This window comes from Hyposmocoma kahamanoa, unplaced genomic scaffold (assembly GCF_003589595.1).
Source record: "Hyposmocoma kahamanoa isolate Upper Pololo Valley unplaced genomic scaffold, ASM358959v1 78, whole genome shotgun sequence".
Lineage (NCBI taxonomy): Eukaryota > Metazoa > Arthropoda > Insecta > Lepidoptera > Cosmopterigidae > Hyposmocoma > Hyposmocoma kahamanoa.
In genome coordinates this window covers 20,741,929-20,753,114 of record NW_020653945.1, presented here as the reverse complement: position 1 = coordinate 20,753,114, position 11,186 = coordinate 20,741,929, and the positions used below count along the sequence as shown (strand labels likewise).

The 11,186-nt window shown below is 35.9% G+C and overlaps 1 protein-coding gene across 2 annotated transcripts; it reads right to left on the bottom strand.

Moving 5' to 3' along the window:
* Positions 1-448: 448 nt before the first annotated feature.
* LOC113233052 (probable uridine nucleosidase 2) lies at positions 449-10,014 on the bottom strand. 2 transcript variants are annotated; one of them, XM_026468012.1, is made up of 9 exons: positions 9,997-10,014; positions 8,394-8,475; positions 7,995-8,096; positions 7,353-7,452; positions 4,892-5,063; positions 3,891-4,007; positions 2,301-2,437; positions 1,467-1,680; positions 449-632 (listed from the first exon to the last, which is right to left on the bottom strand). In XM_026468012.1, exons 2-9 carry the CDS (start codon positions 8,438-8,440, stop codon positions 502-504), a joined length of 1,020 nt encoding a protein of 339 aa, XP_026323797.1. In that variant the 5' UTR covers positions 8,441-8,475; positions 9,997-10,014; the 3' UTR covers positions 449-501. The 2 variants fall into 2 exon arrangements, with proteins under 2 accessions (XP_026323797.1, XP_026323798.1); XM_026468013.1 differs by lacking the exon at positions 9,997-10,014 and having other exon boundaries at positions 8,394-8,725.
* Between the last annotated feature and the right edge of the window lie 1,172 nt (positions 10,015-11,186).

The following is an 11,186-nucleotide window of genomic DNA, read 5'->3' as shown; positions in this document are numbered from 1 at the left end:
GATATCATTATAGATATAGCCAACAATAGTTTCCACTCCGATGCTGATCCATACTTAAACTTAATAGCGTCTCACGGTCTACTTACTTCCTTTACCTACCCGACTAGAGCCAACTCATGCCTTGATCACTGTTTAGTTAAAACAAAAGGAACAGCGTACACCTATATTATTCATTCGTATCTTATTGACCCTGACGCCGTACTTACACACACACACTTACACACACACACATATGCACGCACGCACGCACGCATTCATGCACTGTACACCCCTTAACTCCACATGGATATATGGATGGATACATAATGGACTCCACATTTTACTTTTCTGTAACTGAAGTGAAATTACATTTTTGGCCGTATTTTTTTCAGTTTTCAAAGTTTTTATCTATTTATAAATACGCATACTTTGCAAAAGGGTTGGTGTAAATAAAACATAGCATTTCGTAGGCAATTTTGCATATATTGTACGTAACAAATAATATATTAAAAAACACTAAGATCACCGCAATTCTGCTGTAAATATATCCATTAGAAACGATTTGTATTTTTCTACATCGAAACTATAAGCTACTCTGACATTTGCGTTTTCTTCTTTTCCAAAATTATCTGTGTTTATTCCCCGTTTATTTCCTGGAAAAACATACAAATGAGATATTCACTAAAGCAGAATTATGAAACAAAATATTAATCGAAAGATTTGGAATATTCTCTTCTTTGTTCCAACGATATAGTAACAAAAGTATGTACTGGTTATCGAATATCAGAGCAAGGCCTATGCGATCACAGTACTTCAACCTATTTTAACAGGTAGTTACAAAACAGCTTTGTTAACAAAGAGTATAGTTGGAATGGCACCAAAAATATATAATAAACTATTGGAAAATATGAAATCATTACTAATTACCATTATTCAAAAAGAAACTAACATCGCTATTAATTGATAAATGTTATTATACTATTAATGATCTTCTTTGTTCCAAAGATATATTAACAAAAGTATGTTTTTTAAATCTCAAGAAAATTTGCTTTCCAATACATTATATTGATTGGACGTCGTTTTCATGCGCCCATCATATACTAATGCACAACGTAGAAGTGGTGCTGTTTCAACGACCAATATGATAGGTACATTGAATAAACAGCACATAAATGTTAAAATAAGAAAACTGAGATTCCAAAGTAAATATGTGTATGATAATAGGTCCTTTTTTAAAAAAAAATAAATGACGCACACACTCAACATAGCCCCGCACTAGGGAAACCCTGTGTCGCGGGTGCCATGGACACACACATAGACAACTACAAATTACACCCAAACTCACGAGAGAAATAAATGTAGGCCATACAAACATTTCTTCCGGCACGGGAATCGAACCTGGGACCTCTGCGTGGCAGTCCGGCATGGTAACCGTTCGGCCACAGAGCCAATTTGAAACTATGTCATAGAATAATGAAAAAACTTACCACATAAAATAATATCATTCTTCGAAAACTTGTACTCGGTTACAAAATCAGGTTCTTTCCCGTTCTTTAAAGGTACATTACTTAATGCTGTCGCTATAACAGCCAGGTCGAGCAAAACCCACGATTTATTTTTAGGCAAAGATACCCTTTCATATGAATTAATAGCTTTTATTGAATCCGTATTTATTTTCCCAAGCTTATTTTGTCGCCAATCCTTAAAAAAATCGTAAGTAGACATGGGTTTCACAGAGCTGAATTAAAGATTACAAATATCGAAGTCAGGAGAATAGAATTGCAACATGAAAAAATGGGTAACAAATAATTAAGGAAAGTGAGTGATAGGCTTATTTGCGTATAGAAAAGGGATGATCTTGAAGTAGAAGACACATGGCATGTACTTCAACGAGGAATGGTTGTAGTGCGAAAGAAAGGTGCAATACCTATAAGACGAGACGAATGCGGGATAATAAAAACTATTCTGGAAAGGTGTACGGAAAGAAAAGGGAATATACGTGGTAAGGGATGAAAGTGGTACCTTAGTACTGGATGAGAAGAGCGTGCAAAAGCGATGGAAAGATTATTTTGAGGGTCTGTTTGTAAGTGATGATAACCACATTCGTCTCGGATAGTTGACACAAATGTTGACGTAGACGGGTGTAGTAATGGATGAGATTATAAATGCGATTAAATGAATGAAAAATAGCAAGTCGGCAAGGTATTCCTGTATAAAAATGTTGGGCAAAAAGTAAGGTGCCCGAAGAGCTGTAATTGGGCCTTTGTACAAAGAGAAGGGATCACACCAGGAAACCAAATATTACTATTATATTGACTTACCAGATCTATGTCCAAATAATCATGTACCTGTGAGGAAGGAACAAGTGTAACTTTATCCGGAGTTGCGTATTGAGCTAATATACGGTAAGCTTCAACGTCCATGCGAGCATTGAATTCGGGGTTTGGGTAACGTTCGCCTAAAATTTAAAAATAAAAAATTGTAATGATCTCGTTTCTACACATTTTTCTTTTGAATATGACTTCGAGATCGAAGTTACTGACCCGTAACAGGAATGAGGAAATCTGTCCTGTCCTGCAACTTGACCTTTCTTGTAAGGTGTCGTACAGATTTACTCTTCCTAACACTTTACAGATAAGTTCACAGTTAGTTAACGTTGGCGTGCAAAATATAATCTTAACAACTTTTGATTTCTATAGGTATAGCGTTCAAATTTGTATTTATTGCACCTACTGTTACGATTCTTTCGTCCGTCAATGAATACCAACGTAACAAATAACGAAGTGTGTAAAATTTTACGGTATTTCTTAATATTCAATTTTTTTTTACATAATATAAGTGCGCATTTGATCTCCATCTCACCTGTTGGAAAGTAACGATGAGGTCGACAAAGGAGCATGCACACCTAAATAATGACTATTCACTGTCGCCTTGAAAATACCCAAGTTATAACGTTCATGGAACAAGTCTGCAGGCAGGGAATTCCACTCCATGGCCGTTCGCTATATAAATGTGGAAGCGTAACGCTTCGTGCGAATCTTAGGAATATCCACAACATAGGGGTGGAAAACAAGCCTACGCCTAGTCCCGCGGTGATAGAAAGGGTAAGGCGGAATTAAGTCGTGTAATTCCGTCGCACACTCTCCGTGATATATCCCGTAAAATACCGATAAGTAGGTAACTTTACGGCGGTGTTCAAGGCTCTGCCGCTTCACCTCCACTAATTCCGAGTCACCTATAAGCCTTTTGGCACGGTTGTCCATTGAATCCAAAGTGGCCAGTTGATATGTAGCAGAGCCATCCCAAAGGTGGCAGCAGTACTCCATGCGCGATCGGACTTATGCTTGATACAGCTGAAGCAACTGTCCCAGTGTAAAGTAACGCCTCACCTTGGAAAGGATCCCAAGCTTCCTTGCTGCATTTTTGGCCATGGATCAATGTATCTGCCGAACTACAAATTGGACGACAAGTCCATTCCAAGTAGCTGGAGACAAACGGTATAGATATATCACGAAAAGTCGGAGTCAGCTCAAAGGGACTCCGTTTTGTGGAGAATAGACACGCCTGCGTTTTGGTAGCATTAAATTTGACAAGATTTGGCCTAGAATTGGTCTTTTTTTTTTTGTAAATATATTGAAGACAAAATAAAATTAAATATATCCCATATCCCAACTGAATGACAAATACCAAGACAAAAATAGCCTAGTTTGATATGGCGCCTGCAATGTATTTTAACTCGATACGGATGTTCTAATTTCGCCGGCGATATTACCACTAGGTTGCTTAAAATACACTTACTTTCGATGTCTCCCGCACCAACATGTTTATGTTGTTGTTCTTATAATAATTGTATTAAACAAAATTTTTAAACATCTAATTATGATTCCTAAGTTTTCCTAAACTTTACTTACTTTCGACGTGTGCCGCACCAACATACAGATGATTAAATCGTTGCAAAAACTCAGGATCCAACTTTATAGCCAAAGCTACATTTGTGAGGGCTCCGATAGTAATCAGAATCAATTTACCTGAAATATTGATCGATTAAATTGCATAAACAGATAAAAATAGTATATATAAAAAAAATTACGAAAAAAAAGCGCCGCGCTACCAGATTGTTTTTGACAATGAAAAAGCTTGCGCTTCCTTCAGTAACACAGGTAAAAGGAGTGCACATCGTAATTTCTTTATTTTTTTATATATAGGGCGCACTATAAGTTTCCGGAACTGGCCACTTACATAAACAATATTTAAAAAGTAATTACAACATTTGAAAATGGAACTCTTTGGCTGCAGAATACAGATTCAACGAAGGGGCGTCAAATTTAGTGTGGGACGTAGTAACAGGTGACAAAACATGGATTTATAGTTATGATCCCAAAACAAAGCAGCAATCGTGCGTATGGATCTTTCGAGATGAGCCTAAACCAACCAAAGTGGCGCGCGTGCAAAGTAACTTCAAAAATGAATTTTTGAAGGTGAACAACGTTGACCTTATGAGACATCCCGCGTACAGTCCCGACCTTGTGACTTTTATTTATTTTCAAAAATTAAGAACCAGTTACGCGGTCAACGATTTTCATCTCCTGAAGAGGCTGTCGAAGAGTATGAAAAATATGTTTTAGAGATTGTCACGGAGAAGTGGCATAAATGGTTTCAAAATTGGTTCATTGGTATGAAAAAGTGCATTAACGCTAACGGAGAATATCTTGACAAACAATAAATTAATTTCTGACCATTTATAGTATTTTGTTCTTATTCATTCCGGAAACTTAAAGTGCGCCTCACGTATAAGTGGTAAAAGATACAATAACGTGATATATATTCTGACCAGTTACAAAATAACGTGGTTCAGAATTCTGTTTAAAAAAACAAACTACATATCAGCAATAAAATAATCATGCAATGACACCTTCATGCTTTTTAGACAATTCTAAAAGAGTTTCGACAGCGCCCTGCTTCTGCGCTGGTACCAGTCCTGTTAACGTCTCGTTATTATCTCCCAACCCATCTTGACCAAAGTAATAATCTGTTTCAGTGTTTGTTATGATTAGTGAAGAGTTTGATCCTCTGTATATTGGTATCTGAAAAAAATAAGATCGCGGTGTATAAAGTTAGGGACAGCAATTCCAAGTGAATTAGTAAAATGTAATTAACTTAGAAGGCTTTCCTTTAAAAGTGATAAATTATTATACAAATGACTCGTATAATAATATAAATGTAATATGAATATAATGTTAATGGCCTTTGGTGAAGAAATCAAATACGTGTTTTTGCTTTTAGTACCACTCAGTACCTGTGATATGACATCACATATGTGTTTAAAAAAAGGGTACAATTTTTGCAACCGCGAGCATGTGACATGAACCAGTAGAGCTCTTTTTAAAAGAAAGTCGTCTCCATACCTGCAATTATCTCTATGCCTACTTAATTTTTGGTAATTTTCTGTTGTTTTTAATGTTGTTTACATTATTATAGTCTTATTTATTTACTAATGTTATGCTCCTCGTATTTTGTAAAAAGAGATAAAAACCAAAAAACAAAGTAAAAACAAAAAAATGACCATAATTATGTTGGCGTAGTATTCATTGGAGGTATCGGTCTAGGGAAGTTCTGCTACGTTACGAATTTCTGCCGCCGAGCAGTAATTTCTGCGTTCCGATTTTGAAGGGTATTTAATTATTCGTATTCGTTCCAAATCCGAGACTACACAAATCTAGAAAACTCGGACACACTTCGGATGTCGTTTGTGCACTAAGTCTGATTCAAATCCGTCATTTCTAGGATTCGGAACAGATACTAATTGGACATGATTGCTGGTAACGTATACAACCGGTGTTTCAACAAATGCGAAATACTTGGAACTCTCGTTGGCAACCTTTCCGTCAAACAGTGGTTAAAAATTATGGCAAAATTCAACCTAAACTATCTTTTAAACCTTGATTCTTGACTATGAAATCGATCCCGAAAAATATTACTTCAGCAATTATTCGGCTACGCTAAGCACACATGTGTGTTCTTGGCTAGATCCGTGTTCGAGACCACTCCCTGTGAGAGTGTGGTCAGGCAGAAGGTACCCTCGAGCACCTGTTTTTTGACTTCAACCTTCATCACTCCTTTGTACGATATCCTCCCCCCTATAATCCCCCGTCCCATGAATATCAACTTCCTTGTTTCTGTAATAGTCTGTGTATGTTGTCTGGATGCTCCTCTCAGCGAATTCTCTCGAAATTCCGTCAAATTTTGACTCAAAATCACCGGTCAAATTTTGAGTAAAAAAAGCACGTCTTCGTTAACTTGACATTGGCGGAATCCTCGATTATATCGATGTAGCTATAACATTATAAAGAAGAAGATACAATCGGAAGTAGAACGCACACGCTTTAAGGGTGCTGGTGAAATTACGGGCATATGTGACTTGTCAACTTATGTCTCAGGGAGACGCAGTGGCAGTGCCCTTAAGATCTTTGCAATTTAAAGCTTTGCGTGGCACTGCAACTGTTAAGGATAGGCGTGTCGCTTAGTACCAGGCGCATAACTTGTTCGTTCCGTCACTTGGTGCTATCAAAAAAAGTCACTGAATATTAGCGCTTGTTCATGTCAGGATTGATCGAGAGTGTGCGTACGATTAAATGATCTCCCAATTGAATTTGATTTGTGCAAGGGCCCTCCTCCGCTAAGAAAACGAAACGGAATCAACGAATATGCAATGTCCAGAAAAAAATTGGATGGCGACAAAAAGTAACCTAAGTCATATCATTTCATGCAAACTGCTGCTCAGCATAAACAATATTCGTACTTACTACCAGACGTAACGAACGTAACAACAAATTTTAATGTCGTGAATTTAGGCGTGTCTTCAAGGTAAAAGCTTAATATTAATTAGTAGTAATCAGTAATTCCTTACTCTTAACAATTACTAGAAAATTCACTGTACAACATATTGTCACCACAGAACAAAAATGTTGAGAAATATTACACATTCTTGAGGAACAGTAAAATGAGTGTCGGTAGTATGTATAAATGAGCCTAATGATGAAACATATGATCGTCCACTGAAAGATATTTTGTTGGATAAAGGTTTGTTCAGACATATCTGAGCGTTATTCCCTTCCGCTGTATGGATAGCGAAACATACTGCACAGTATTCCGCCGGGCATTTGTATGAAGTTCCGTGTTTAGAGCGAAACCTGGAAACCGAGCAACATCGCCCAGGTAGGCGGTATCTTTTCGCTTGCTTACGAAACACGTATCGTTATTTATCCCTACGCTACCGACAGTGGCAGCGAATAAAGCCTCCCTACATATATCTGAACAGTTTTAAATAAATCTTAATTTAATCTACCAGTATTTATGTAATACGTCGTACTTACATCTTGTCTTCCAGCTGCTCTCAGAATTTTCTGGTTGTTAATATTCACGTTATCTTCTATTGTATTACAGTTTCCTGTTGTTAAAGCGATCACTTCTGGTCTGAAACGTCGAAAAGATTAATTGTCACCATATATGAGTTTCTTACAATGAAGGTAAAAGAGGAAGAAATAGAAATATCGATCGTAAAGTTAACAAAGAAACATTTGTTTTTAAAATGACAAGATTTGATAGCGTACTGAAGTCTTACGTACTTATATTGTAAGATATATTACGGTGAGTGTGATATAGAATTGCATAATTTAATTCCACCTTTCCACGCATTGGAGGAATAGACTTAGTCTAGGGTTCCACTCCTATGTTGTGGATATTCCACGAATTCGCAAAAACGCTCCACATTTATATAGCGAACGGTTAAGGAGTGGAATTCTTTGTCTACAGACTTGTTTCCAGAACGCTATAACTTAGACCTTTTAAGGGGAGAGTGAATAAACATGATGCAATTGATGAGGCTACCGCGGATTCTTTAACAATTTTATGTAGATTTCAAACTCGAATATTATGAATAACAATTTTTTTTTTGTATTTTTTCCTGATATTCCAAAACCTTTTATAAAATTATTCTAAATTAACAAAACACTTACCCCTGAAAATATTTCTCATAAAGTAAGGCAATAAAAATTGCTATTGCGTCGTCGCTTCCAGCATCGTTATCAATTACAATTTTGATATCATTCCTTGGAAACCTAAGATTAAAAGTTCACTTTGTGATCACGATTTCAATTGTAATTTGCTTACTTATGAAATAAAGATGATTTTGAATAATAGATCAACGAAACTATGAACTTCTACGAAATTGCATTTCTTGATACAGAAATTCAATTTTGTGGAGCGAATAACAAAATGTTGTAAATTCATGATTTATTATTAAATTGATTATTTTAAAAAAGAAGTATAAAAAGATTTTACAAGAAGAAAGCATTTACTAATTCTTTCATCTTACGAAGATGTATTTTTATTAAAAAAAAAACAAAATAACTCACGCGTTGACGAATAATGCTGTCAAAGAAATAAAGTATAAAAATAACATTTTCACTAGAAGCCAGTGTATTCTTCGTACATGAACTGAAAAAAAGTCATAATTTAAAATATAGAAAAGTTCGTTACGTAGTCATTGACCCAGGTTTGTCTTTCACTCATCCATCAATGCACACAGCAGGTAGATATATCTGGTGATCTTATAATAGTAGTAGAGGTCCTTGTGAAAGAGTTCGTCCAGGGTAATACTGTCACCTTACCTATTTTTGCCGCCAAGCAGTAATGTCAGCATTACTGTGTTCCGCTTTTGAAGGGTACGGGTGCTGGTGAAATTACAGGCATAAGACACGTGTCAACTTATATCTCAGGGTAACGGGCGCAGTGGCAGTGCCCCTCAGATCTTTGCAATTTAAAGCTCTGAGTGGCACTGCAACTGTTATGGACAGGCGTTTCGCTTACCAACAGGCGTAAGTACGACTTGTTCGTCCCGTCACTTGGCATCATAAATAAAAAATAAAATACTATAATACAATTTAAAGTTTTTATTGATTGATATTCAATTATTTTTTGTGAAATTACTCCACTAGTTTGTTATAATTAATAATACAAAGATCGACCACTCAGAAACAAATCCTTCGATGCGGCCGGATTTGAACCGACGTCTTCTAGCTTACCGTGCCGTCATCACACGACTTGTTCGTCCCGTCACTTGATATTATATAAAAAAAAACATTGTCATATTTTATGCCCTTAACCATAAATATGCAATATCTGTCTACAGTAAAAACACTTGTAGATAAAGAATGTGAAGAAATGATAAATCATTGGTCAATGATGTTCTACCTCTATTTACTTTACAATGGAATGAGCAACTGGTACCTATCACTTACTGTTTATAACATTTTATTAAAAAGTGAAGTGCGGCTACTGACCAGATATACTTATTAAAACTTAGAATGAAACAGGTACCTACCACGTGACATAATAACACTTAAGGGTCGATACAACCTCAAATGGCTTTAGTAGATTCCGCATGACAGCGAAATTGTTGAACCAATCACTTTGGAAAAAAATATACGATTATTAATACAAAGATCGAACACTCAGAAAAAACACTCAGAAAAAATTCCTTCAATCCGGTCGGATTCGAACCGACGTCTTCTTGCATACCGTGCCAGACGCTATACCAACTAAGCCACGGAACGAACCAACGGACCTCACGAATTTTTCTATGTGCTTGCGTCGTGTCTTTGTACTTGGTCTTTCAACGACTTTTTAGTCGTAGCGCCATCTATGAGAAATCTATGACAGATTTATCACCCAGTTAGTACCTTCTACCAGCTACCAGTCCTGGCGAGAGATGTCGCTATTCACTGTATTAAAAATGCTTAGTTGGTATAGCGTCTGACACGGTATGCAAGAAGACGTCGGTTCGAATCCGACCGGATCGAAGGAAATTTTTCTGAGTGTTCGATCTTTGTATTAATAATTATAACAAACTGGTGGAGTAATTTCACAAAAAATAATTGAATATCAATTCAATAAAAATTTAATTAAAAAATATATGGTAAAATTGAGAATATACGATAGAAAAAAACACAAACTTACCTCAAAATTTTACAATAAAGCCGCTGTACGAATATTTAATAAGTATTTTACAGATACCAATGATTTTTTAATATCAACTGAATTAAATACAACACGTATAGTATACGATATAGATTTTTGTAATGGCTTTAATTTCCTTTGTAAAAAAATAAATCTTGAAATAAAGCCAGTGTCCCTACCGCTCGACCCAAGCAAAGTGAACCGTATCAGTACGGAAAATATTATATTATATATTAATATATAATATTATATAATATTATATAATATTATATATTAAGTAACATCAACTCTTATTGTCACGAACATTCGATAAACTTAATTATATTTAATCAATTTAATTTTACCGCTTCAACATATACGTTGAATTATTACCTATATTACATTGTTACAAATATACACATTTACTTACAAATATAGTAGCAGTAGAGCTCCTTCTGAATGGGTTCGTCCAGGTATGACTGCCACGGTACCTAATTGTGCCGCCAAGCAGTAATGTGACCATTAATGCGTTCCTATTCGAAGGGGTAAGAAGGGTAAGGGTGCTACTGAAATTACAGGCACATGGGACTTGTCAACTTATGTCTCAGGGTGACGGGCGCAGTAGCCAGTGCCCCTAAGATCTTTGCGATATAAAGCTCTGAGTGGCACTGCAACTGCTATGGATAGACTTGTTCTTCCCGTCACTGGGTATTATAAAAAATGCATTATTAATGTTATCTTATAAATCTTTTTAAAGGAGGTGTCTATATTTCCATATACTTTCCAACACACGTACTTCTTCACATTGTTAAATCATACATATAATGCTATAACCTCTATGATAATTGCATTTGTATTCACAGAACATTCTTACCTGAAAAACGAAATCTTTGGTGCCATTCCCTAGCGCCGTCTATAAGAAAGCGTAAGAACTACATAGTAAGAGTTTTTTTTAAGTCGTGTGTTAAGGAACTAAATTGAATTCGGTTTCTCTGAGGGTTTGTTAGGTGGAGTTGAAACTAAAAACCATAAAAACGGCCTACCGTTTGAAAATTTTGGCTCCACATACTTTTGGAAGTTTTCTCTTAGTGAATTACGTTATATTTCTGTTTTTCAAGTTTTTATCTATGCAGGGGCTTGGATATAATTATGTACGGAAAGCAGGATTTTTCAACTGCCATATAAATTGAATAAACAACGCTTATATGGCG